General features: G+C 44.4%; 1 protein-coding gene across 1 annotated transcript; it reads right to left on the bottom strand.

Annotated features, from left to right (window-relative positions):
• Nucleotides 1-302: 302 nt before the first annotated feature.
• RBBP8NL (RBBP8 N-terminal like) lies at nt 303-26,792 on the bottom strand. Its single transcript, XM_067554617.1, has 13 exons — nt 26,726-26,792; nt 24,631-24,673; nt 23,072-23,167; nt 20,182-20,294; nt 17,918-17,990; nt 15,882-16,048; nt 14,990-15,072; nt 13,479-13,642; nt 11,077-11,917; nt 10,356-10,476; nt 7,033-7,094; nt 5,213-5,339; nt 303-1,379 (listed from the first exon to the last, which is right to left on the bottom strand). Exons 1-13 carry the CDS (start codon nt 26,790-26,792, stop codon nt 1,249-1,251), a joined length of 2,088 nt encoding a protein of 695 aa, XP_067410718.1. The 3' UTR covers nt 303-1,248.

Here is a 26,792-nt window from a genome sequence, read left to right as displayed (position 1 = left end):
TGCCAAGGGCAGCGTGACCTGCTGAGTAAGTGCGGTTCATGCAAGCTGCAGCTTTGACTTATGGAGCTGACCTTTCGAGGGATCCAGTACATTTTGCAGGAGAGCAAATGTGCAGCTTCTCCCCTTTCCATCTTGCGCTCTCTCCTCTCTCTTTGGACACGCATCCCACCCCAACATTTCTCCCTCTGCCCCCCTCCACAGCCAGCTTTCCTGCCACATGCATTGAATTGGAAAAGGGAAAACACCAGCTTCAGACAGTCCAAACAACAGAACCACCTATACAATCAACCTGCCAAGTGATTTAATCAACATATGTTATATGTGTTAGGAAAACAGGGTCTGATCATGATTAACTGTTTGATGTGTTCTGCTGTTCACCTTCCTTTATCTTACAGCCAGAAACTCAAAAATGGGTGGTTAAACATGTGTATCTCTGCTACCATCAGCTTGTCTTTGTAATTACCCCTTGAAGTGTTTCTCCTTGTATGAAATGCCATGACAGGCCATTGCTTCCTCTAAAGTCTTTGCTCCTTGTCCTGACTCCAGCATTCCAAAGCAACGTTGCATTTAAGGCCTCAGTTCTTCTCTACAGATACCAGCATAAGGGTCTGATCCAACCAGGTGCTGTATCATGCCTTAAATCAGTAGTGACATGACACCAGTGTAGAACTGGGGTGCTTGAGAATCAGACCCTAAGACACGAGTAGTGATACAGCTTCCCTTCTGGCCCTTCTTCTGATAACACTTGTTGTGTCAGCGCTGTGCCATCAACAGGAGGCATCACCGGCACTCGTTTTCCAGTGAGGTTCTGCTCTTGTCTGAGAGTGAGAAAAACACAGGTAGGTCTGTTTGTTCTGCAGGCTTTGTGTAAAACCAATGGAAGCTCAGATATTATGGGTTGCTTTGGCTGCTGTGGGGTTCCCTGTTGCCACGATATACTGCTCTCAGCTCTGCACCTATGTTTTCATGCCTCCGACACAGCAATAATACTTAGCACTCCATAAGGATCTTCAAAGTGCTGTCCATGTAGCCATGAATTAGTCCTCCTGGAAACCCCATGAGCTAGAGAAATGTCTTTATCCCCATTTCACGGATGGGGAGACCAAGAGAGAGTGGTTCCGTGATTTGCACAAGTTGCAGCGGGAGTCACTGTCAGAGCTGTCAAATGCCGGGATCTCTGGCTCCCAGTCCAAGCCTCTCCCCCCAGTCCGCAGTGTCTGTGATCTTTCTTCTTGTTGCACTTTTCAGTTAGGTCTCCTCAAAGACTTCATTGCTGCAGGCAGAGCTGTTGTTCTCCATTTCCTTTGTAATTTCTGGTGCATCAGCTGCAGTTTGGCAAGCTTTGATTTTCCTCCTTCCTCTCATCATCTTCCTATATGCTGTTAATAGGAAGATGACCACAGGAGTTAACCACATAGCAATGGATTGTTTAGACCATTATTAATGGGAGAGGGTCAACAAGTTCTAGGCCCAAACTATCAATTGTTTAAACCAAATGAGGTGTAGCAAACTACAGAGGAATAGAAACTGATTTCAGTTTTGTTTTAAATATCCACAAACGCAGGTATTTTAATGAGATTTAAATATCCCTCGCAGACTTGTGAATCTGAAAAACAGCAGCAGGAGTGGATAAGAAGTAGAAAGATAACTTGACTCTGGAACAAAAGTGAGACTGATTGATTGAATTTTAGGGATGGATTTTCAGGCAGCCTCAATCCAGTCTGCAATTTTGCACATCCACTTTTTGAGTGTGCGCCTGATAGTGCGTGCATCTCTTTTGTATGTGCCAGACCCTCATTGGCTTCCAATGGATAGATCTACAACTAATTATTTGGTGTATGAAAAATTGTTTGGCGTATGAAAAAAACTGACGTGTGTTCACTTTTGGGGGTATCATTCATTCATTGAAAAAATGAGGACACAAAGCCAGAGGCTGGAACAATCAGCACTATATTATATTTAATTGTTGACTTAGTGAATGTGTACAGAAATCTGGGATATGCATGCACCTGAATTTGTGTGCAAAGCCAACTTGTTTGCACAGACTGGGCAATCAGAGGCAATGCATGGGGGGAAAGGGGCATGCAGGGTCATGTGCCACATCAGATTTGTAGCTCGTCTTGTACTGAGCAGCCTCATACGGACTGAGCATGCTCAGTAAAACTGCTGAAGCTGGCTGCCCTCACTCTGCGCCCCCACTATTGGCAGGCTTGGGTCGTCTCTGTGGGCCATTGTGTGCAAAGAGGTATTTCCATATGCAAAGCTTTTCTTGGATGTTGGATTTGTGTACACAAATGTAGCCAGGTGCGTAAATTTTCTTTTTAGACAGGTACAAATGTGTCTTGTCTCTTGGTAAATGTGACCCTTATTTTCCATGGTGAGTTGGATGCTAACAGGAAACGGGTGAAGAGAAAATTAGGGGCCAGATTTTCACAAACAAAATGTGCTCCTGAACTTGCGTGCAGAGTTATCATGCAGACATGCAAAAGTCAGCTAACTGCATGCACACATGGTTAATTCAGATGCACCAATATGTGCAGCCAGTCACACTGCACCCCTCACATGAAAATCTGGCCAGATTTAATACAAATTCTTTCAATGTGTTTGTCTCACCTGGCTGTGTAATCTGAACCCCTGATGGTAAAACTGGACAAAGCATTGCAAACAGTCTAGCACTAGCAGGTGGCTGGATCTAGCCCAGGAAATGTTTAAATACAGCAATGATGACTGGGTATCAATAATCCCTGACAGACAGACCTAAGAGATCTTGTCTGTCTCCAAATTCTGCACAACTTTGCCCAATCCTGCAGGATCAGGCCTTTGAAGATTCCCAGCAGCTGGTCTGCGTTGCCATTTCCACCTCTGCCCTGGGTCTGACTGCTTCCAAAGCTCTGCTCTGGTGTTTGTTTTTAAGTGGAGCTCCTCTATTGTTTGATCAAGTTTTCATTTTCAGCCTCAGTAGGCATCTCAGGAAGGCCGGGGGTTGGGGTGAGAGGTGGCTGTTGCTTGTTATACAAGCCCCCTTTTAAGCTTGGGTGACGGCTCTCTATACATTTTTCAATCGGTCAACACCGTCCTTTCTTTTTTGACTGCACAAGGAGGGTCATGGCACGTCATTTCTGATGGAGCAGTATTTAAACCTTGACAGGCCTGCTGCAATGTATCTCGCCTTATCGAGGACAATTTTCTGCTTACTCACCTGTAGGAAATCCCAGTACAACACATTCCATTGTTAGCGAGGTGAGACCCCTACGGCCATGCTTAAAGATCAACAGCGTTTGTGTGGAAGCTTTCTCCGAATGTCAATAACTCGTTGTGGAGTATTTCACCTGCTCTGTCAATTAGCAGTTCTTAGTATTGGCTAAACAAACACTAAGACGTACACCTATTAGCTTAGGTGTTAAGAAGTGCTCTCTCAGCCACTCCTATCCCAAGCTGGCTTGGCTAACCATTAGCAAGGGCTTCCCTGTTTGGAGATACACTCGTTACCAATGTACAGTGTAGCGTGTCTTATCATAAGGAACCAAAAAACCTCCACTGAATCACCTTGGGCAAACATTTGTGCAGTGGAAGCAAACACGCCCATGATGGGTCAAGGAAGAGGGCTGAATGCCCCTCGTGTATTTCTCTTAAAGTGCTAATTAATCAAGTATAAGTCACTGGAGTAGCTGTATATAGGGCCTTATCCAAATCTCACTGAAGTTAAAGGCAAAACAAGGGAACAGGATGGAGAATATCATAATGTCATTCTATAAATCAGTAGAACACCTTCATCTGGATACTATGTGCAGCACTGATGGAGTTCAGAGAAGAGCAATGAGAATGATCAGAAAAACTCCTCTGAAGTAAGACTGAAAAAGTTGGGATTGTTACCTTGGAAGGGAAATGAATAAGAGGTGACATGATAAAAGTATATCAATAATGGATGATCTAGAGGGTAAGGGGCTGGGTGGGTGGGGCGGATGTTGTTTGTTAAACAAGCCCCCTTTCAAGCTTAGGTGACAGCCCAAGAAGGGAGACTGGGAGCTTCTGTTCTCCCTGTCTCATAACACAAGAGCAAGGGGACAGTCAATGAAATTGAAAGGTAGCAAAGTCAGAGCTGATCAGAGGAAATATTTTGTCACTGAGTGTGCGACTAGACCGTGGAATTCAGTGCCACAGAATGTCTTTGAGGACAAGAACTCAGAAAAGTCCGAGGGATTGGCTGTTTCTATGGACAAGAAGAATACCCAGAGTTATAATGGTTGGTGCAACCTGAGAGTGTTGGAAAGGGTCAAAACTTCATGTCTCAGGGGTTAAGCCAATTTCTAACTATTATGGATCAGAATGAGACCTTCCTGGGTGCTAATTATACCACATCTGCCTACTGTGGGATTATTGCAAGTTTCTCTGAAGCATCTGGTGCTGGCCACAGTTGGAGACAAGATACCGGACTAGATGGACCTCGGCTCTGATCCACTCTGGCAATTCCTATATTCTCATGGAGCAGGCTCATACTGGCTAGTTGTAGCTAACACTAGGAGACTTTTGACAGAGTCTGGCTCCATTGTATTGACTGAGACTCAGCATTGGCAAACAATATCTCACCCTACTAACATATCAATCGCTCTCAGTTCCAGGCCTGGAGAGGTCTATGCTACAAGTTGGTTTGCCACTCATGACATTCGAAAATTTGCCAGGGGAAAAATCATACAGAAAAGGAAGAAAAATAAAATGTTTTCATTCTCAGACGTCCATTTCCCCCCTTGCGCTATCACCAATTAATCTTTTCTCAAAAAGATTTACTGCTTGTAAAACTCTGTCCATACTCTTATGCCACACCCATCACCATCATATCTGGTGTGGGAACTTCTCTCTGAATCCACAGCAGAGAGCAGCAGTGCAAGATTTAGCCCGCTGCACCTTTGCCCTGGCTTGAAGGACCTCCTCTAGAGCGCAGAAATACAAGAGAACCGGCAGGGCTCCAATTCTTGCAAGCTTGCCAGGCGCTTCACAGACCCTGACCTTCCCAGTTGCCCCCTCCTCCATCCTGGATTACTCAAGGCCTCTCCTCTCACCACACCCAGATCCAAAACAGGGTCATGACCCTCGCTAGTGTTGAGGCCCAGGACTGCATTTCAGGTAGCAAAGGGATTCATATCCGTTAGCTTCAGACAATGGAAGCTGGGCTTTATTAGCTGGTTCTTTACAAGCAGGCCATCTTTCTGCATACCTTTTGTCTCTGGATCCTGCCCTCTTTTTCTTTTCTTTTGCAAGGCCTCATCCTTGTCCTCTGTGCACAAATGTTTTCCTTCTGCATGTTCTTCTTGGTGGGTTTCATGTTCATAAGTGGCAGCCGCCTAATTAAATCAGAAAACTGGTCAGTGTTTGGACAACCCAACTTCTGATGACCCCTCCGTAGCCCTTGGATTCATTAATGCCCCTTACAGCACAGTGCTAATTTGCAATTGTTTGTGAATTTGATGCTCAGAATAATCCCATGACTTTGCCCTTCTCTAGCGCCTTTCACCCAAGGAGCTAGAGAATATTGAATCCAAGATTTCCAAACTGCAACTAGTAATTCTGGATGACCAACTTGATGTGCTGGAAAGATCCTGATTTTCAGTAAGTACTGAGCACTCACCCTTGAAAAACAGCTCCCTTCAACGTTTCCCAAGGTGGGCCCTCCCTGCTGTTAGGCTATTAGTGTGCAGAGACCACTGCCTACCATGCTGACCAATACCAGTTCATTGTTTCCTTGTGCTCCCTGTCTGTCTCCGTCTATCTGTTGTGTCTTGTCTACCTAGATTGTATGCTCTTTGGGGCAGAGACTATCTCTTCATTCTGTGTTTGTACAGCACCTAGCGCAGTGGGGATGTGGTCCGTGATTGGGGCTGCTCGGTGCTACAATATTATTATTATTTATCTTGGCCTAATTGACTCATCCTGCAACCTCCTCCCCATCTCAATGGGCACCTTCATAAGGCAGCCAAGTCTCACATCTGGATGCTCTGTGACTATTCCATGCTTCGCAACTGCTGATGCAACTGTCCCAAGGCAGGGTTCGAGGATCCTGCTAAAGAGACCCACCTCTCTGCCATGGAAACACCAGGGTGTTAAAATGTGATATTCCAGGAAAAGTAAAGCATCTTCCTCTTATCTTTGGATGTGCAGTATTTCTCCATGAGGTCAATATGTTACCAGCACTACCAAACTAGGCTAAAGGCAAGGGATTCCCCTGTGGCTTGAGAAGCCTTTTTTCTCTGCAAACAATTGTGCCAGATGTCTGGGATTCCCTTGGACAAAACCGAGCACAGGAAATGATATCAGGAATGAAATCTCCATCGGTTATTGATGGGCTGGGAACTGGGGGCAGGGGAGGGAGAGAGGTGTCTGGGCATGTAATGGAGACCAAGCTGCCATCTCAATATATGATGTTAGGCAGACGTGTTTCATCACGTCGTATGTCTACACTGCTGGGCTGCATGGATTGATGCAGCGAGATCGATTGAGCAGGCTGTGGAGACCCGCTCAATCGGTCCTGGAAGTGCTCTCTAGTCGATGAGATTAATCCAACCCCCCCACCTCCAAAAAAAAAAAAAGTAAGGCTGCATCAACTGGAGGGCGTCTCCCGTCGACGCAGTGCAGTGGAGATGCAGCGGTACGGCAACGTAAGTAAGTCGACGGGAGATATGCAAGCTACATTACATATCTACATTGCGTATCTCCCATCGACCACTGGCAGCAGCATAGACCAGGCCTCCATCATGCAGTAGAAACTGCGTGAGAAAGCAAAGGCAGAACGTCTCTCACAACCCAGAGACAGCACCTGAGCCCTCTCCAGCCTGAGGAAATAGGAAAGAAATGGTGTTTGGGTTGCCTTTTTTGTTTCATTTTCTATTGGAAACTGTAGCATAGCTTTGCCTTACAGGAGTAGCCTGGACTCCTCAAAGGGCCCTTCTCCTATTGACTTTCACCACTGAAATTTCAAGCCTTAAAGAGGAGCCAGACTTGGACTGCACTAGGTGTATGTGTTGGTTAAAGGAAGCAAACCTCGCTGTCAGATGTGTCGGGCTCATCGGAGTCCTCCTTCATAGACTCTGCGTCGTCCTCCTCTAGGGAAACAGGAAGGGAAGGTTAACTGATCGCTTTTGGCAGTAACAATCCATAGCCGCCTCACAGGCATTATTCAGAACCATAGTCCTAGCTCTGGTCACTGATCAGAGCCACAGTCACTGGTACATCAATACCAAAGACATTTCAAAATGAAAAGGCAAGAAATGCTGCCACAGCTCAGAGACTGGGAGCCAAGCCATCAGTATGCACCAGCTGCCCAGTGCCACACAGCAGCTGTAAATACTGGCCAGTTAAGCTGGATTTACGGCTGCCTTGCATTGCTGGAGTAGCACCGAGTAACTGGAGCATACTGGTGAGGAAGAAGAGATTCTATAAATACATTAGGAGCAAGAGAATGACAAAGAAATCGTAGGTCCTCTACTTAGTGGGAAGGACAGCTAATAATGGAGGACATCAAGAAGGCAGAGTGTTTAATGCCTATTTCACATTACTAAAAAAAGGTAAAATTATTCACTAAGGGTGAAAATTCACAAAAAAGGTGACCAGATACTTAACACAGTTAATATTAATGACAAGGGGGAAGGAATGCAAGTCAAAATAGGGAAAGAACAGGTTAAAGAATATTTCGGTAAGTTAGATGTATCCAAGTCAGCAGGGTCTGACAAAATTCATCCTAGGGTACTTAAGGAACTAGCTAAAGCGATCTTGGAACCATTAGCGATTATCTTTGAGAAATCATGGAAGACAGGTGAGGTCCCATAGGGCTGGAGAAGGGCAAAGATAGTACCTATCTTTTAAAAGGGGAACAAGATGAATCTGGGAATTATAAACGAGTCAGCCTAACTTTGATACTTGGAAAGATACCGGAATAAATTATTAAACAATCTGTTTGAAAACATCTAGAGGATAATAGGCTTATAAGTAATAGCCAACATGGAACTGTCAAGAACATATCACATCAAACCAACCTAATTTCCTTCTTTGACAGGGTTACTGGCCTAGTGGATGAGAAGGGGAAGCTGTAGACACGACATATCTTAATTTTAGTAAGGCTTATGACACACTTCCACGTGACATTCTCAGGAGAATACTAGGGAAATGTGTCTAGATGAAATTACTATAAGGTTGGTGCATAACTGGTTGAAAGGTCGTACTCAAAGGATAGTTATCAATGGTTCTCTGTCAAACTGGGAAGATGTATCTCATGGGGTTTCACAGGGGTCTTTTCTGGTTCCACTACTATTCAATATGTACATTAATGACTTGGATAAAGGAGTGGAGAGTATGCTTATAAAATTTGTGGATGACACCAATCTGGAAGGGGTTGCAAGCATTTTGGAAGACAGAATTAGAATTCAAAATGACCATGACAAATTGGACAATTAGTCCGAAATAAAAAAGATGAAATTCAATAAAGACAAGTGCACAGTACTTCAGTTAGGAAGAAAAAGAATCAAATGCACAACTGAAAAACGGGGAATAACTGGGTGGGTGGAAGTACTGCAGAAAGGGATCTGCGGGTTACAGTGGATCACAAATTGAATATGGGGGAACAGTGTGATGCAACTATGAAAAAGGCTAATATCCTTCTGGGGTGTTATAAGAGGAGTGTAGTCTGTGAGACGCGGGAGGTAATTGTCCCACTCTACTTGGGACTGGTGAGATCTCAGCTGAAGTACAAGGAAGACAAGGCCGTTAAAATATAGGAAATAAAAGGTAGGAATAAACAGTCAGTTTTCACAATGGAGAAAGGTAAATAGTGGGGGTCCCCCAAGGATTTTTATTGGGACCAGAGCTGTTCAACATATTCATAAAATGATTTGGAAGAGGGGGTAAACAATGAGGTGGCAAAGTTTGCATACAATACAAAACAACTCAAGATAATTAAGTCCAAAGCTGACTGCAAAGAGTTATAAAGGGATCTCACAAAACTGGATGACGGCAAGAAAATGACAGATGAAATTCAATGTTGATAAATGCAACGTAATGTACATTGGAAAACATAATCCAAAATATACATACTAAAATGATGGGGTCTAAAGTAGCTGTTACCACTCAAGAAAGAGATCTTGGTGTCATCAAGGATAGTTCTCTGAAAACATCTGCTCAATGTGCAGCGACAGTCAAAAAAGCTTTCAACGTAAAGAATCATTAGAAAAGGGACAGACAGTAAGACAGAATATATCATAATGATACTATATGATTCCATGGTACACCCACATCTTGAATTCTATGTGCAGTTCTGGTTGCCCCATCTCAAAAAAGGTATGTTAGAATTGGAAAAAGTACAGAAAAGGGCAACAAAAATTATTTGGGGTATAGAACAACTTCCATATGAGGAGAGATTAAAAAGGCGGGGACTATTCATCTTAGAAAAGGGATGACATAAGGGGATATGATAAAAGTCTATAAAATCATGAATGGAGTGGAGAAAGTAAATAACAAAATGTTATTTACCCCTCCACATCACACAAGAACCTAGAGTCACCCAATGAAATTAATAGTCAGCAGGTTTAAAACAAACAAGGAAATATTTCTTCACACAACGCACAGTACACCTGAGGAATTCATTGCCAGGGAATGTTGTGAAGGTCAAAAGTATAACTGGGTTTAAAAAAGAATTAGATGGGTTCATGGAGGATAGGTCCATCAATGGCTATTAGCCAAGATGGTCAGAGATGTAACCCCCTGCTCTGAGTCTCCTTAACCTCTGACTGCCAGAAGCTGGGACTGGAGTACAAGGGATGGATCACTTGATAATTGCCTGCTGGCTGCTGGTACAGGGACACGTCTGTGCGAAAGGGGGCATAGCCGGGGGTGTACTCTAGAGGTGATCCTTAGCTGCAGGAACTGCCTTTGGGGGTCTATTGATGACTGGCACAAAGTACAGCAGCCCTGAGGTTGTTCTGTTTTATGCTAGGGAGCTGCAGATACTCGACACCTTTGACAATCAGGCCACTTCCATTTAGGTGCCTAAACATGAATTTAGGAGCCTCGTGCTCAGACATGCAGGTGTGAAAATCGTTGACTGGAGGAGATTTTCCAAGGCACAAATGGGAGTTGTGTGTCCAACTCCTGCTGACTGCCATGGGAGTTTGACGCCCAGGTGACCTCTGTGCCTTTGAAAGTCTTCCTCGTGGTATTTACAATACAAAATTGAAAACAACTGCAGTATATGACATGCATGTTTGGGAAGCCCCACCCATAGACTTTCCAGTGCTAAGGAGACCAGCACACCATGCTCCAAACACTGTCCGCTCCTGCCTTCTCAAATGTTGCTTTTGCATGGGTCTTTTTACCTGGCTGAGCAGCTGGTTCTTGCTTCTGTGCCCTAAGAGACACTCTCACCCTGATCTCCGGATCCGTTGCAGGATCACACAACGTTAGCTTGCCAATGGGCTGTCCTTGTGAGGAAGGGACCTGTAACACATGGGCAAGTGCTACATTAGTTGCAAATGGATGGGAGGAACTGCCAATGCCTTTGTTGCTAGAAATGTTGCCTTCTTCCTAGGTGGTGAAAAAAACCTGGTCCCCTGCTCCAGCATGGCAATCCCCCCCCGGACTGCATCATATAGGAGTTTCTGTGTGTTTGTGGGATGTTGCCATGGAATCTGGTGTCCCCTACACACAGATTCAACAGGGGCAGTGGCAGGTACAGAGTCTGTCAATGCACCTCAGTCCTAACCTGGAGGAATAAAACCCTGAGAGCTAGAGGGTAGATTACTTTCCATGGTCCATTCAGTCCTCAGTTTCCTCTGAGATTCAGAGCAATGATGCTGATCAGTTCCCGTGGTGGTTTTGCAATGTGCCAATCTGTCCACTAGGGACGGGACTGGCACCACCAACCTGTTTCACGCACTGTGGGCCACTGCAGAGCCACCAGGCCGTAACTTTCAGTAATAGTGCTAATGCCCATTTTAAACTGCTCTCAGCAAAGAAGCGCCAGCAGCCCAGCAAGCTGACTGCCGACCACAGCCTCCCGCTGGAGGAGTAGCAGATGCCAATGCAAGATGTACTCACCAAAGTTGCCGCTGTTGTCTCGTGCTCTTTGGCACTGAACTGTTCCGTCTCGTTGCCAACGTGCAGCGGTTTGGCTGCCCGGAGCTGGCGGAAGGCTAGGTGGGAGTTCTCACACTCTGCTCTCTGCAGCACGCTGGAGCTCCTGCCTGTCTGAGGAGTAGGGCTTTCCATACGGATTGGACTTGGACTGTCAGCCTCACACTGCTTGGGGGATGTGCGCCAGCTGGCAGGTTTCAGGTTTTCCCTCCCTCTGCCATAATCTGACAGGTCCAGAGGTGTGTCTAGGAGATATTCTCTTGCCGCCTCTGCCTTTTCCCTTTCCTCTGTGTTCTCCCTGCTTACCCAAACACTTTTCCCTTCTACAGGGCCCTCCGGGAATGACCTCTCTTCTTTGCACCCCCCGGTCGCACTCAGCTGTGGGGGAAGGAGTCTTTCCTCAGGAGCGGCTGGATTTTGGTCGCCTTCCATCCTGGCTCTGAATCCTTGCTGATGCTGTTGTGCCAGCAGATACTGGAGCTTCTCTCTGTGCTTAAGAAACTGAAGCCTCCCCTCCAAATGCTGGTCCCGCATGTACACCACCGCTCCAGGGAGTTCTAAAATGGCGGCCTGATCGTCCCATTCCTCCGGCAGCCTTGTTCTGTCCTCAGCCTCTCTGGTCTGGAACAAGTCACTTGGGAAGCTATTTTCCCTGTCGGCAGAAGCGCAGTTACTCCTGAGTCCAAACTGGTGCAGAGAGAAATGCTGGTTAAGGAGGCAAAGCTGCTCCTTCCTGGTGGTCAGCTGTAGGGTTTCATAGGATGAAGCTTCTTTGTGGGAATCTGGTTTGTTTGTTCTTAAGCAACTAAATGAAACAAACAAACAAACAAACAGAAATGATCAAACACATCAAACGCAAGTTTCCAGATGGGTCGCCTCACGGTCACAATGTCCCTTTTTAGCACCTGGTTTCCATGTGCTGCCACTGATTGGCCAAATTACTCTGCTGATGTAAACTTGCACCGCTCTGTCGAAGCCAATGGAGCTCTGCCCGTTTACACTGGTAGAGAATGGTCTATTGGAGCGAAATTTTGCATGTCCACTTGTGCACACATACAGCAGGTCTCACCTATGGTAATTACACCTGTGCAAAATTTGCATTTGGGTGTGCAAAGCAGGTAGCTGGGTGCACAACTTTCCTGCCTGCATGTCTGCAAAAATGGGCATGTGCCTACCAGCTGGGTACCATCAGTTGTGCACTGAAGCAGATGTGATGGCCTCCATCTTCTCTGCCACACCAAGGATTGAAAGAGGAACCTCCAGAACAAGCTGCTCCAGCTTGAGCTGAAGCGCTAAGTCTCCCTAGCTGACTCAGATCCTTTATGGACATGGCTAGGGGAACCTGGAACAACAGACATGGAAAAATGCAGACTAAAAATGCAATCCAGTTGAAGATAAAGAGTTCCAGGCTGCCAAAGCCCAATCGTTTTACATTGCTGATAGAGTTTTTCCTCCTTCCTTCAACATACTAACTTGTACAGTGCTACAGCCACATTTACAGAGGCCTGAGCAATGGGTGAGCTGTGCAAACTGTGTTCAGAAAACCCTGCCTGTGTAAATCAAGTCCCTGCTTGTTACTGTTGCTCGGCATTTGGCAGTATCCCTCTTCACTGAGAATGCATCCAAGCTAGGTTTTTGCTGTGGGAACTTACAGTCTCTGAATGAGTCTCTTTGCCTCACTCAGCCCTAATTGCCATTAAAGCTAATAGGAATTGAGGAGCTCAGATGCTGCTGCAATGAGCACCACAGAAAAGCCAAGTGGATTAGATAAGGAGCAGTGGAAATCGCTGCCCAGTGCTCAAATCTAACGTTTTTTCTTTATGTTGAGCTTGGTTCACTTGGCTGCTATCTCTGCCATTCTCAGTGCTGTCCAACTGCAGAAGGACTGAGATACTTTGACAGGCTGTTCTCTAAGGGCCTGATTCTCCTCTCATTTGCCCTGGTGTAGCTCAGGAATAAACCCATTGAGGTTGATGAGACTATTGTTGAGGTGTATATAAGGTATTGTTGAGGTATATATACATAGCATAAGAACCAGGTTCCTGGTGTTTTCTGCCTGGAATACTTGCATGACTCTCTAGAAAAAGTCTGTTCTTGTGAGATTTCCAGCCTGGTTTGCCTTATGCAAGCCTAACCTCCAAAATTTGTGAGGATTGGATCTTCCTGGGGTATATGTGTTGGCTGGAAGAACTAGCTAGTGATGGAGAGAGGGAAACAAAAAGAAAACCCACCAGTAACACAACAGCAGCTTGATACAAAGCCCTTGAAATCAGTGGGATTTTTTCCCCTGATTTCAGTGAGCTGTGGATCAGGCCCAGGAGAGTATGATATTGGAGACATATCAATACTGAGACGATGTTACTCACGCCTCATGGCTGGGGCTGCGCTCACACTCCAGGAACAGTGAGGTTTTTCTTGCCAGTGGTGACGTTGTTGTCCTTGCAGAGAGTTTTTCAGGGAGGCAAGGTATGGAGCCAGGTCTCACCAAAGCGATGGTTCCATGCAGCTGGTTAGCTATTCTCTGGGAAGTCTAAAGGCAGAAGAGAAGCGTTTGCATGTCCGGGACTATTGGGCTTAAAGCTCAGCTTAGTCTAAAGGACTCTCAGAAACGATCCCCAGGTGAAAGAAGCCTGGCTAATCAAAAAATGGTGACAGCAGAAAACTCTGCTTACTAGAGGTCTTTGTTAGTGATGTCACATTTTCTCGTATATCAATTTACATTCAAGAGGTGATAAAAAATTAGTTTCCAGTGAACAGCTGAATGCTTCTTCGATACTTGGAATTTAAAATAATACTGCCATTTATTTCCCCAAGCAGGTTCCATTGCAATGCAGCATCATGTTTTTCAGCAGGTCCTACTTTATTCCTTATTTTCCAGCTGCACTGACTTACAGACAGGAAGTCACGTGACTTGTCTAAGGTCAAGCCAGGAGGCAGTGGCTTAGCCAAGATCCTTCAGATTCCCAGTCCTTTGGTCAAACCATTAGACCCAATTTGCATGACCTTATAGCATCCATTGACTTCACTGGTTTATTTCCAGGGGGGACTCCTGTTCTGAGGCCAGTACAGAATAATCTTTCTGTTGTTGTAAAAAGGCTTTGAACAAGCCTTTACTTGACATCTTTGCCTACCCACTTTCAGATGACACCAGCCTCTACTGTTTATATTTATTAACTACTCTCACAGCTTGCCTGCAGTTTTACCAAACCCCCCTTCACTTGCTGTTTCATATTTTATGTGGCATTCAGATCACTGGATCCAGTGCCAGAATTAAGCATGTGTGCATCTGATTTCCCATCATGAGACTCAATGCTATGGCTCCTTAGCTATGGGGGCACGATGTCCAGCACTCCACCCCACGCTGGATCCCTCTGCTGAAATGCATTTTCCGCTTCAAAGGGGTGGAAGGTTAGGAAAGATAAACAAGCTCAGAAGAGACAGCAACAGGGATTCCCCGCCTCTCTGCAAATATCACACAGGATATGACTGTATCAGTCCTACATTTCAGTCCTAAGAGATTTCTCCAGCTACATACTTCAGAGGGGAGTCAGTGTGATTTGAAGAGGAATGAATGCTGTCACAGGATAATCATCAGCTGCTGCTAGGCAAGTCCTGAGGCTCTGATGGAATATAAATGTGAAAGCAAAGCTGAGATGCTGACTTTATCAGCAGGAGACCTGGTAGGAGGTGGGTTCACTTCCCAGTTCTGCCACTGATGTACTGGGTGACCTTGGCAAGTCACTTCACCCCATGGGCCTCCATTTCATTCGTCATTCCATCCCTGTCACAGCTTATCAAGCATCAGGTCCCCGGGGGAATGATGATCAATTTGACGAGGACAGACTGACAGTGGTAGGTATCCCCAGGGAACTCTTACCATTTCCAGAGCATGTGCTTCTTGGAGGACAGCACTTGGAGAAATCCTACTGCCCAGAGAACTTCTCCATCCTGCAGACTTCTCTGAAAACAAAGGCAATAAGCTGTCATTGCCAAAGCTGAGCAGAACGCGGTTGAGGATGCCCTGCATTTTTTCCCATTTGTTCCATCTCCATGTGGCACTGTAATGCAGCAGTCTAAAAAGTCTGGCCAGCCAGACTGCTAACCTGGCTATCAGTCAGCACACTGCAGCTATTAAAAGCTGGCATGGTACCAAACGCTCCCTAAGGAAGATTTCTAACTATCTGGGGCCAAGTTTTCTGTCAGATTCAAGCCAGCCCCTGAAGTTGTATTATGCTCACTATTGCCTGTGCAACTGACGGTGGGGCTGGGGGGAAGGAGGAAGGAACAAAGTGCATGAACAGGTGCATGCAAATCAGTGGCCTGGTTTGTTGTGCAAATGGTGGCCTGCACACAAACAGGGGTGTGCCCGGCACTGGGGTACAATCGGCAGCATGCTAAACAGTGGGCATGTGATTTTGGAGGCCCGTGCTGAAAAAGGAAGCTCTTTATCTCACTTTCGATTCCAGACGGAGCCCCTTGGGGCTCTCTGCAGGGAGGCTGCCAAGAATAAAGGGGAAAGACTCACAATTCCCACACATCCTCTGCAATGGATGACACTCAGGAGAATTTCTTCCACTCAAGCACTGCAGCTCATCTATTATTTGATACGCAATTCCATGCAGCCCAGATATTAATGTCCATCTTGGGGTTTTGATGACTTTGGCCTTGCCCCTGTTTGATGCAGCCAAAACCCTTTGCTAGAATAACTCACGGCTGCAGCCCAGCCATTGGTCCCTACAGCCCCCGAGGCTGGAGCCAGCAGTATATACCTTCTCCCAGCTGTTGACCAGGCAGTTCATGATACCCTGCTTCTGCTTCTCTGCTGGGTGCTTTGTCTGTGCTGGGTTTCCGGCTTACTGGGGAGAATAAAGCCAATGGTGAGCTGGGAGTGGAGCTACTTTCTCTGGGGAGGGCTCTCTGGTGCTTTGTTCTGTCACTGCTGCAATGAAAAGAAAACGAATGGGGGAGAAAATGAGACAGAAACTACCAATTTGAAGGCTACCCTGGCATGTAGCTCTGGGCTGTCTCAGCTGAATGTGCAACAATTCAGAGCCCTGGGAAGCAAGGTGATCGGACTCATGGAAACATCTTCTTCCGTTGCAGCTCATCACAATTGCATTTCACTCCGAGGTTTGCTCTGAACCAATGCACCATCCGGGGCCACCCAAAGAGGAGGGCAAGAGGAGCACTTTGCCTTGGGACATTGGTTTTGAAGAGGTCCCCAAATGATGGAGGGGTGGCCAGGCCAAATTTGAGTGAGAGTCATTGGGACCTGGCACACAGGCTTTGCAGTGCCACTCAGGTTTGGCACCTGCCATCAACAGAGAGGGCAGCAACTTGCTCTCCCCGGCCAGGCCCTGATTCCACAGTCACTGCCATTAGCCTCATCGTGCCTGGCCTGGGATGACCTACTAGGTCGAGAACCTGGAGGTAGGAGCAGGGTCAGGGGTTGGGGATACCACTTGAAACAGTGCTGGAGCTCCGGGGGAGGTGGGACTGGGAGTGGCCCCCCCCTCCCCCGCCTGCACATAGGGCAGATCTCTGCATCCCAAAAACCTCTGTGCAGCCCTGACACCATCTGAAAGCAAAACTCAGTCGAAGGAGCTGAATTTCCTTAGTCGGCTGTGCAGAATTTCACAGGTCGCCATGACGCTGGTGTGAATTCAGTGCAGGCCAACGACTGGCCTGTCTTCTCTCACAGTTCTGTGACAAACCTGGTGACTCTGGCAGGGGTTTCGCTTTAGCTATAAAGCCCCAATGCAGGGAGGTTTTGCTACAAACTTTTGCACCGCTCCAGTTCAGTAAAGCAAGCCAGTTCTAGGTCTAGAAACCTCTTCAGTCATTTGAGAGACACTAGATACAAAAGGGAGAGTTCTCGTGAAACTGATGGAACATTTGGGATCCAAAGCAAGCATGTTTCTCTGCTAATCCATTTTAAACCGCCGAGGAATGAGCTGATTTGTATATGTTGGCTAACCTGACATGTTACTCAGCTTTCACCATAGCGCTCTGCTCATTACTTCTTGTAACAAACATCCTCTCCCCTTCTAATTCCTCCTGATTCTCTCTCTCGCAGTTCGTTTTCCCATGTGAACTGTGACTCATTTCCTGCTGATCCACTCTACTGCCTCAGAATTCTGCCTTTCCCAAACGTCCCAAGGGCTTTGCCAAGAGGTGTTAGATCTCAATAGGTCTCTCTACCGAGTTACTCAGGCTGGGAATTGAGATGAAGCTGGTGATATGAAAAAACAGGAGTTGAATCCTGCCCCCGTTGAACTCCAGGGAAAACGCCCATTTCACATCAGCTGGGCCAGGATTTCGCCCCCCATAATTAGTACTTTAGCTACGGTGCACTATGTACCATTTGGTCCTCAAGTCTCAGAGACAAGGGGTTCAGGATACACTTCCAGACAGAGTAGGGGGTTACTCTCCCATTCACTAGTGGGGCAATCACTATTCAGTCGAAGAACTAGACTAAAGGGGAACCCAGGGACAGGAAACTCTCTGAACTGCCCATGATCCCCCCACCCCATGACATCACCAGGGGCCATGCATCAATTCTGCCTGGATCCAAGGAGGCTGAAGATGAACACTTGGTAAAAGTCTCTGTTATCTGCAGGTGGGCAGATGGGTGAGGGGAGGAAGAAAGAGCTCATACGAGGAAGTTGGAATAAAAACAACAATGCAGATTGTACAGGACATCACTCCCTGGGCCAGGAGGTTCTCATCCTGGGCTGGCTCAGTGGTGCCTAGGGTGTAAGGGGAGCTCTCCCACCCCGTGACTTAAACCCAGAACGGAGCTTACTCCAGGCTTCGTAGCCTCTTCAGTTCTTCCTTCAGGTTTTTATTTTCCTCCTTCAGCCTGTTCATTTCGTTAGCTGCAGAGGGAGACATTGAGTGCGGCAGGTGAGGGATTGGACATGGATTTCGCTGGCGAGAGGCTGGGAGAGGAACGCTGGCCTGCGGAGACAGCCTTTGAGGGGCAGGATTAAGACAAGCATTTAACAAAACCCAACTGATTCCAAATACAGGCGACAGCTTTACAGCAACAAGGCACAGATCTGCCGTGACCACCAGGCAGTCGGTGAAATCTTTCCTGCCACCCTCCACGGAAATCCAGAGAGGAGATGCCAAGCGCTCTGCATCTGAAGTGGCTCAGAAGGACACTTGGCATCCCTCAGACAAAGCCTGCTCAAAACACTGTCTAAGGTCAAACGCTTGCAGATTTTTCCCCCATTAGAAATGTACACAGCACGCATTCCAGCACTGCGGACCATGTGGCAAAGGTGGGAATTTATAACTCCACAGGGTTCCTTGCCCACAGCTACCTCCCCTTAAATCCAGAGCAACACAAACTTCCTTGCTGTAGTCCAGTGGTTCTCAACCAGGGATACACATACTCCTGCGGGTACACAGAGGTCTTCCAGGGGGTACATCAGCTCATCTAGATATTTGCCTAATTTTACAACAGGCTACATAAAAAGCACTAGCGAAGTCAGTACAAACTAAATTTTCACACGGGCAATGACTTGTTTATACTGTTCTACATACTATACATTGAAATGTAAGGACAGTGTTTATATTCCAATTAATTTATTTTATAATGCTATGATAAAAATGAAAAGGAAGCAATTTTTCAGTAACAGTGTGCTGTGATACTTTTGTATTTGTATGTCCGATTTTTGTAAGCAAGATGTTATTAAGTGAGGTGAAACTTGGGGCACCCAAGACAAATCAGACTCCTGAATGGGGTCCAGTAGTCTGGAAAGGTTGGAAGCCACTGACCTGGCTTGCTCAATATCCTCCACCTCCCACCATTGGAGCATGCATTGCAATATACATGGGCTAAAACGCCTGCGTCTGCCCTCGGGTACACATTATCATCTACGGTGAGGTCACAGCTGGGAGTCATGCTCTTGAAGGCAGCTTGCCCTCTGGGAATGGCCTTAGAGAATCAGTCAGTGGGTTTGGCTCTATAATGTGTCTCCTTTAAGCGTCATCTTCTGGAGATGATCCTGCAGAGCAGTAATGCAGGCTGACCTCTATTAGTAAACAGCGTCTCATCTCCACCAGAGCACCTGCTTCAGCCAGGAGCTGCTCCTCACGCTGACGGCACCCCTCGCTGTGACATAGAGGTACCTGCCTCTTTGCAATAGTAGTCAAGGCATGTGCTTGCTGTGCAATGTGGGTATGACAGTATATTAAATATGATGTGGAATTCCTTGCAATTTCCTCTGGGTGAGGCTTTGGGATGAGACCTTTAAACAGGAGACCTGCTTGCTTTACCGGGACATTAAAAGCCAGATTTCCAAAGGAGTCTTAACTCCATTTCCTTTTCCTAAAGAACTCTGGGATCTTTAGGCTGTGAAGCGCTTCTTTGTGATTGCTACAACAAGCAAAGTGGTAATGAAGGATAGAGCTTCATTACATTCATTACAAACAAACAGCTATAGTACAAAGGAGATATATGACCAGTGTCCAGCTTTTACACCTCTCTGTGAAAGTGGCGTTTGAGATACAGCGAGCGAGGAAGATCACACACATAATGAGAAAATAAACACAGTTGCTGACACTTTTCCTTCCAAAAGCAAAGCAAAACAAAAGCACCGCAGCCCCCTTCCCCATGGATATTCAGCAACAGAGAGAAAAATATCCTGGGCGTGTGCAGTGCTCGTGTGCTGCCAATGGCTCAGGAGATTAATCATAGGTATTGCTTGATTTTCATTTACCAGAGCGGAGCTGCTGCTGTAAATTTCCTGTATTGTCCAGAGTGTAGCCTCTACCTTGCCAAATGGATCTCTTGATAAGTGGCTGATGTTGCCTGGCTCATATGCATATGCATTTGCAAAATTCTGTGTTGAAATCTCTTTGATAAAATCCCTAGTGTTTATAGGAAATGTTGATTTTCCTAGGCCCTGATGTTCAGATCTGCACCCCCCGGACACATGTCCATTGGACCTGCAGGATTGCACATGCGAGTGTGCCCAAATGATCAGTAGACACTTAAAGTACAAAAGTGCAAAATGTCAGCAGGGCAAAGGTGAAGGTCTGTTTAACCTCAGTACTTACTTAGGATGAAGATGTGCTGGAGACTTTGGAAGTGGGAGTTCTCATACTCATTCTGCTTCTTCTTGGCGAGCTCCTGGGCAACCATGCATCTGTCACAGAGACCTGCTCTCAACCTTAACGAAAAACCCCAAAGCCAAGCAGCTAAGTTATCAAAACATTGTTATATGAGCAAGTGAAACTGTGGAGATTGATCTACAGCATCAAGACAATGTCAAAAACTGGCATTCATTGCAGCACGACAGTGATATGCTGGGCAAAAATCCACACATCTAGTTGAATGAACCTTTGGACACAGCGTGTAGACACACACAATTCTTCCCTATTGCAATCAGGTGGAGATCTGAATTTTTAAAGGTGGTAGTAACATAAGTGAAAGAAGTTTCAATAAATTCCATGGCCCAGATTCTGCTCTCAGTTATATAGAATCCTAGAAATATAGGGCTGGAAGGGACCTCAAAAGATCATCTAGACCACCCCCCACTGTGCTGAGGTAGGACCAAATAAACCTAGACCATCCCTGACAAGTGTTTGTCCAACTTGTTCTTATAAACCTCCAGTGATGGGGATACCACAACCTCCCTTGGAAGCCTATTTCAGAGCTTAAGTACTCTTCTAGTTAGAAAGTTTCCCCTAATATCTAACCTAAATCTCCTTTGCTGTAGATTAAGCCCATTACTTAGGAACATAAAAACAGCCAGATTGGGTCAGACCAATGGTCCATCTAGTCCAGTATCTGGTCTTCTGTCAGTGGCTGGTGCCAGATGCTTCAGAGGGAATGAACAGATCAGGGAATTACCAAATGATGCATCTGGTCATGCAGCCCCAGTTCTTGGCAGTCAGAGGTTTAAGAACACCCAGAGCATAGGGTTGCTTCCCTGACCATCTTGGCTAATAGCCACTGATGGACCTATCCATGAATGTATTTAATTCTTTTGTGAACCATATTATACTTTTGGTCTTCATAACATTCCCTAGCAATGAGTTCTACAGGTTGAGTGTGCATTTGTGAAGAAGTACTTCCTTCTGTTTCTTTTAAACCTGCTGCCTATTCATTTCATTAGGTGACTGCTGATTCATGTTTTATATGAAGGGGTAAATAACACTTCCTTATTCACTTTTTCCATCCCCTTCATGATTTTATAGACCTCTATCATACCCTTAGTCATCTCTTTTCTAACCTGATGAATCCCAGTCTTTTTAAATTTTTGCCATATGGGAATTGTTCAATACCCCTAATAATTTTTGTTGCTCTTTTCTGTACTTTTTCCAATTCTAATATATCTTTTTTGACAGGAGTGACCAGAACTGCAGGCAGTAGCCAAGCTGTGGGGGTACCACAGATGTATATACAGGCAGTATGATATTTTCTGTCTTATTATCTATCCCTTTCTTAATGGCTCCTAACAGTCTGTTAGCTTTTTTGACTGCTGCAGTACATTGAGCAAATGTTTTCAGAGAACTACCCACAGTGACTCCATGGTCTCTCTTTTAAGCGGTAACAGCTAATTTAGGCCCCATCATTTGATATGTATAGTTGGGATTACGTTTTCCAATATGCATTACATTATCCTTATCAACGATGAATTTCATCTGCATTTTGTTGTCCAGTCACCAGTTTTGTGAGATCCCTTTGTACCTCTTCGCAGTCAGCTTTGGATTTAACTATCTTGAGTAATTTTGTATAACTTGGCCACCTACCATTTACCCCCCTTTTTGCAGATCATTTATGTTTAACAGCACTGGTCCCAGTACAGATCTTTGAGGAACCCTGCTGTTTAGCTCTCTCTACTGTGAAAACACCATTTGTTCCTACCCTTTATTCCCAGCCCATCTTTTAACCAGTTACTGATCCATGAGAGTACCTTCCCTTTAATCCCATGACTGCTTATATTGCTTAGGAGCCTTTGTTATGGGATCTTCTCAAAGGTTTTTTGAAAGTCTAATTACACTATATCAACTGGATCATCCTTATCCACCTGGTTGTTAACACCCTTAAGGAATTCTAATAGATTGGTGAGTCATGATTTTCTTTTCCAAAAGCTGCGTTGATTCTTCCCCCACATATCATGTTCAGCTATGTGTCTGATAATTCTGCTCTTTACTATAGTTTCAACCAATTTACTGAAGTTAGGCTTACCAGAATATAGTTGCCAGGATCATCTCTGGAGAATTTTTAAAAAATTGGCATTACATTAGCTATCTTTCAGTGATCTGATACGAAGGCTGATTTAAGCAATAGCTTACATACCACAATTTGTTCTGCAATTTCACATTTGAGTTCCTTCAGAACTTTTGGGTGAATACCATCTGGTCCTGGTGACTTCTTACTTCTTGCCCTACCTTCAGCAGACGTGGAGAGCAATTGATCATCGTCATCTTTATAACAGCCCTTAACATATTTGAAGATCTCCTTTCAGTGAAGACTAAACATACCCAGTGTTTTTAGCCTTCCCTTATAGGTCAGGTTTTCTCAACCTTTTATCATTCATGTTGCTCTTCTCTGGACTCTCTCCAGTTTTTCGAGTGTGACACCCAAAGTTGGACAGAGTAGTCCAGCTGAGGTTTCACCAATGCCAAGAAGAGCAGGACAATTTCCTCCTGTGTATTACATATGATGCTCCTGTTAATCACATCACTGCAAATGCAACTCCATTAATTTCAGTGGAGTTACTGCATTTACACTGCTGTAAATAAGAAAAAAATCTGGCCCCAGGGGTTCTCAATTTGCTAACACTAGTTAGTGCGAGAAAAAGGTTTCTATGCTATCTTCCACTCATTTCAAAGACATTGAAAACCAAGCTCTCTGTAGGCATGTATCCTATGGGGCACAAAACAGCACTAGGCCTCTCAGGATCCATTTGTTCAAAACCAACCCACCCACCCTTCTTACCTGTTTTCTAACACTTTTACATTTTCTTTAAGGACCTTCTGCTGTTCCCTTAGCTGGTGGTTTTTAGCAAATAGCTCTTCAATTCTCTGGGCATCTCTAATTCAGGAGACAGCATGGGACAAAACAAGAAGGTTACTGAATTTGCCCCAAATATCTGTTGCTTTGCTCTCAATGTACTGTCAGCAGGCAGGATTTATCTAGTCATGCCACTCGTGCTATTTTTATTACTAAAATATTATTACTCGGTGTAGCGGTAAGTGCATTGGATGGATGGGGATATAAACATATTAAATGCTGGCACCAGAGCAATTTGGTGAAAGATTCACAATTCCCATTGGATAAACAAAATGGGATACAAAAGGGTAAAAACTCCTCTGAGGTCAAAAATGGGTGAACCAGAGGGGCAGGGATGAAAGACTCTTTTAGCAACAAGGGATGGAATCAGATTCAGAGCCCAGGGGATACATGATGAAACCTTCAATAGGATAAAAATCTTGGATACCCCCACTTGGTTTGTCATTTCCATATATTTAGGCTTGGAAGGTATAGATTTTTATTGGTAAATGTTAATAAATGTCGATTTCACTGTACACACAAACTAATGAAAAAATATTTCCATCGGTAAGAATAAAAATTTACAGATAGGCAAAGGAAGAAAAATGCTGCTTGAGAATTTATTATAATTTAATGTAAGGATATTTACTTTGTATATTTTGACATGTGATGTTGACAGTTTGTGTTTTAACAGTGATGAAGCTTTTTGAATATCAATGTGTACTATGTCTACTAGCAATGTCTACTAGCAATGTCAATGTCTAAATAATTATTGCCTGACCCTCCCCATAATTTATCAACTGTGAAAATTTAAATTAATAAAAATTAAAAAGTGCTTAAAATAAACATTGATATTATCCATGAACATTATATATTATATATATAAATTATATACATTATATATATATATATATAAATCAAAATCTGCCAAGCCTAAGTATATAGTATTACCAACACACACACACACACACACACCCCACAATCCAACACCCAGACCCAAACTTATGTGTGCACCTAAGGTTACAAAGCCACACACTTAAAAGTTAGGAAACACCCACTGGGGGTAGGGTGGGAGGAGAATCTCTCTGGTTGAATCTGACTGGAGGCATTGCAAAGAGTTTTTGAACTCTTACGCACGCCTGTGCAGGAGGCTCAGAAGTGATTCTTTATGTGCCCCACAGCATCCACAAGTCTTCATCAGCAGATTTGCTGTGAGTGGACATCTTGGTAAATCTGAACTGTCCTCGCTAGATGACTGATTCAAGACCCTTCCATTGTAAGGACATTGCTGGTTGCTTTATGGATTAAATTAAAAGAAGACAGTGATTTTACTGCTGGGCTTGTCTTCTTGTTCTAGTTTGTGGGCTTTTAACAGATGTTAAGGGTACCTAAGCCTCGGGCAGATGCTGTCAATGTTGTGAGTAAATAATGCAGCCCTTCCCCATCCCTTCAACAGAATTTTACTACCACAGCCTGGAGTACAAAACAAAACCCACTTTACTCACCGACCCCTCTCGGCTGTCAGCTCTGTCAGCTTTGTTTGTAGTCCTGGAATAATTAATGAAGACTCAGGAGATGGGCATTTATTGCAAATTACATGACAGTTCACAAACAGAATGTACCATTATAACTTTTAGCAGAACACGGAAACTTAAAAGGACACTGTTAGTTTTAAAATCTCATTTCTGAAAAACAAAGTTCCTTGCCCGTGTTGTTAGTTTATTATAACTGTAATAATTTTAAAAATATATATTTCCTTTTAATCATTTACTGTGTTTGCATTTCCCTCTGCTGGGACGATAAAAGCAGTTTAGTCAGTTTTACTTTTGTTTCTACTTAGTTACACAAGCTGGTTCTCACTAGAGCTGGGCAAAATATTTTCAGCTCAGAGTAAATTTGCCAACAAAAAAGAAAAAAAAAAAAAAGCATTTTTCAAGTCACTGAATTCTGGGTCAAATTTGGCAAATAGTTTTGGCTGAAAAAATATTGATTAAAAAAGTCAAAATGGTTCATTTTGTTAGTTTCAAAACAAAACATTTAGACTTTTCATTTTAAAATGATGTTTCCTTTAGAAATTTAGCTATATTTATGTATTAAAACAAAGCAAAAACAAAAGAGGGTGCTAAACACCACCACCAAAATGAAACCATGAAAAAAAATCATTTAGTTTCTTTTTCTTTTTTGAACTCTTTTCTTTTTTGTTTCGTTTTGGATGCTTTTCAATCTCAACTGATTTTTTTGTTTGGCTCCTGAACTGAAAAATCACTTGTTAATTCAGCTTTAGTTCTCATGCTAGCACAATCCTACAATCTTTGATTGAAATATTTTTAGCCCAACTAAAAAATTGATTTGAAGACAATTTTTTTTTTTATGCAAAACCTAAATTTGGGGTCTGAGTTGCTCAAGAGCATCCTTTAAAACATCACAGGGTGTAGAATTACAGAGGGTGAGATTGTATTTATAATCCAGAATAGTGCAAAATAGAACAGTTTTATCCAGAAAGTTGATGCTGGAAATGCCTTTAATACCAGAACAATAGGAAGTAGTAGGATGTGTTTTCGTTCCTCAATGGCCTTGATTTTAATAATGTATAAGCTGTTAATGCTGTAAGAAATCAACTATTCATCCTCACTCTCAAATCTACTGTAACAAAGACTTCTCACCCCTGCTAATCCTGAACTATCTTTCAGGATGGGTTTTTGCTTCTTTCCTCTTCCCCTTTGATCATTTACTATTCAAATGAGTGTCCAGTGACTGTCTCACGTGAAGTCAGATATCAGTGTCGTAATAGGTAAACTACTTCCCATTTACATTTTCCTGACAACTCCTTATTTATTTCCCCGACATGTTACTCTACACCAGTTTGAAGGCCCTGCTGATAATACCAAGTGCTTCCAACAAGGAAATTCAGACTTAACACAGACCACAAAGCAGGAGGGTGATAGAAGTGGAATCCCTTGGTGCTGTGTTTTTCTTGGGTGGGAGTATTTTATCAAAGGTTTATTCTGTACAGAGCACCACCTTCCACATGACTGGGGAGGGGTGTATAATTGTATCATACTACGTTGAAAGGACTCTAGAGGACAGGAAATCAGACATCATAAAAATAGCAGTCGCCATGAGTTTCTTTTTGTGGTATGAAGGGTGGCTGATTTCCACAGTAAACCTCACGTTCTGTAAGGCTCCCAGGGCTCTATCTGCTACACTTGTTATCCAGGCTTTTTTTGGGACAACCCTGCCTTCTAGTAGTGCTAATATATTGACATCAAACCCCCAAATTGCTCAGGTTTGCATTCTGGGATGTCTAAAACCCTAGAGCTTCCTGAACACCAAGTGGCATCCAGATCACTAGCCTCTGTTTTCTAGGGTCCATCATCTGACCCTGCCTTCATGTCTCTCACTGGCCCTGATAAATGACACTTCAGTTAGAAGGGACTGTTGAGCTGCGGGTTCCTTTCCTTGGCTCTCTCATCTGCAGACATCTCCCCCACTCACGTTATCTGGAACTAGACAGAAAGGTCTGACTTTGTTTTCAATCTTAGCTTTAAAAAGAAATTATCTTTTGCCTCTTTACATAAATGATCCTGAGTTTCTTCTTACCTAGGACTTCCTTCTCGTGGATTTCCTTGAGCTTAATCAAGAAGTCTGCAAAACTTTCTGTGGCCAT

The sequence above is a fragment of the Emydura macquarii genome, unplaced genomic scaffold (assembly GCF_026122565.2).
Source record: "Emydura macquarii macquarii isolate MOO-44397 ecotype Brisbane River unplaced genomic scaffold, CSIRO-AGI_Emac_v2 contig_1483, whole genome shotgun sequence".
Taxonomy (NCBI): Eukaryota; Metazoa; Chordata; order Testudines; family Chelidae; genus Emydura; species Emydura macquarii.
This window is presented reverse-complemented; position numbering and strand designations above follow the sequence as displayed.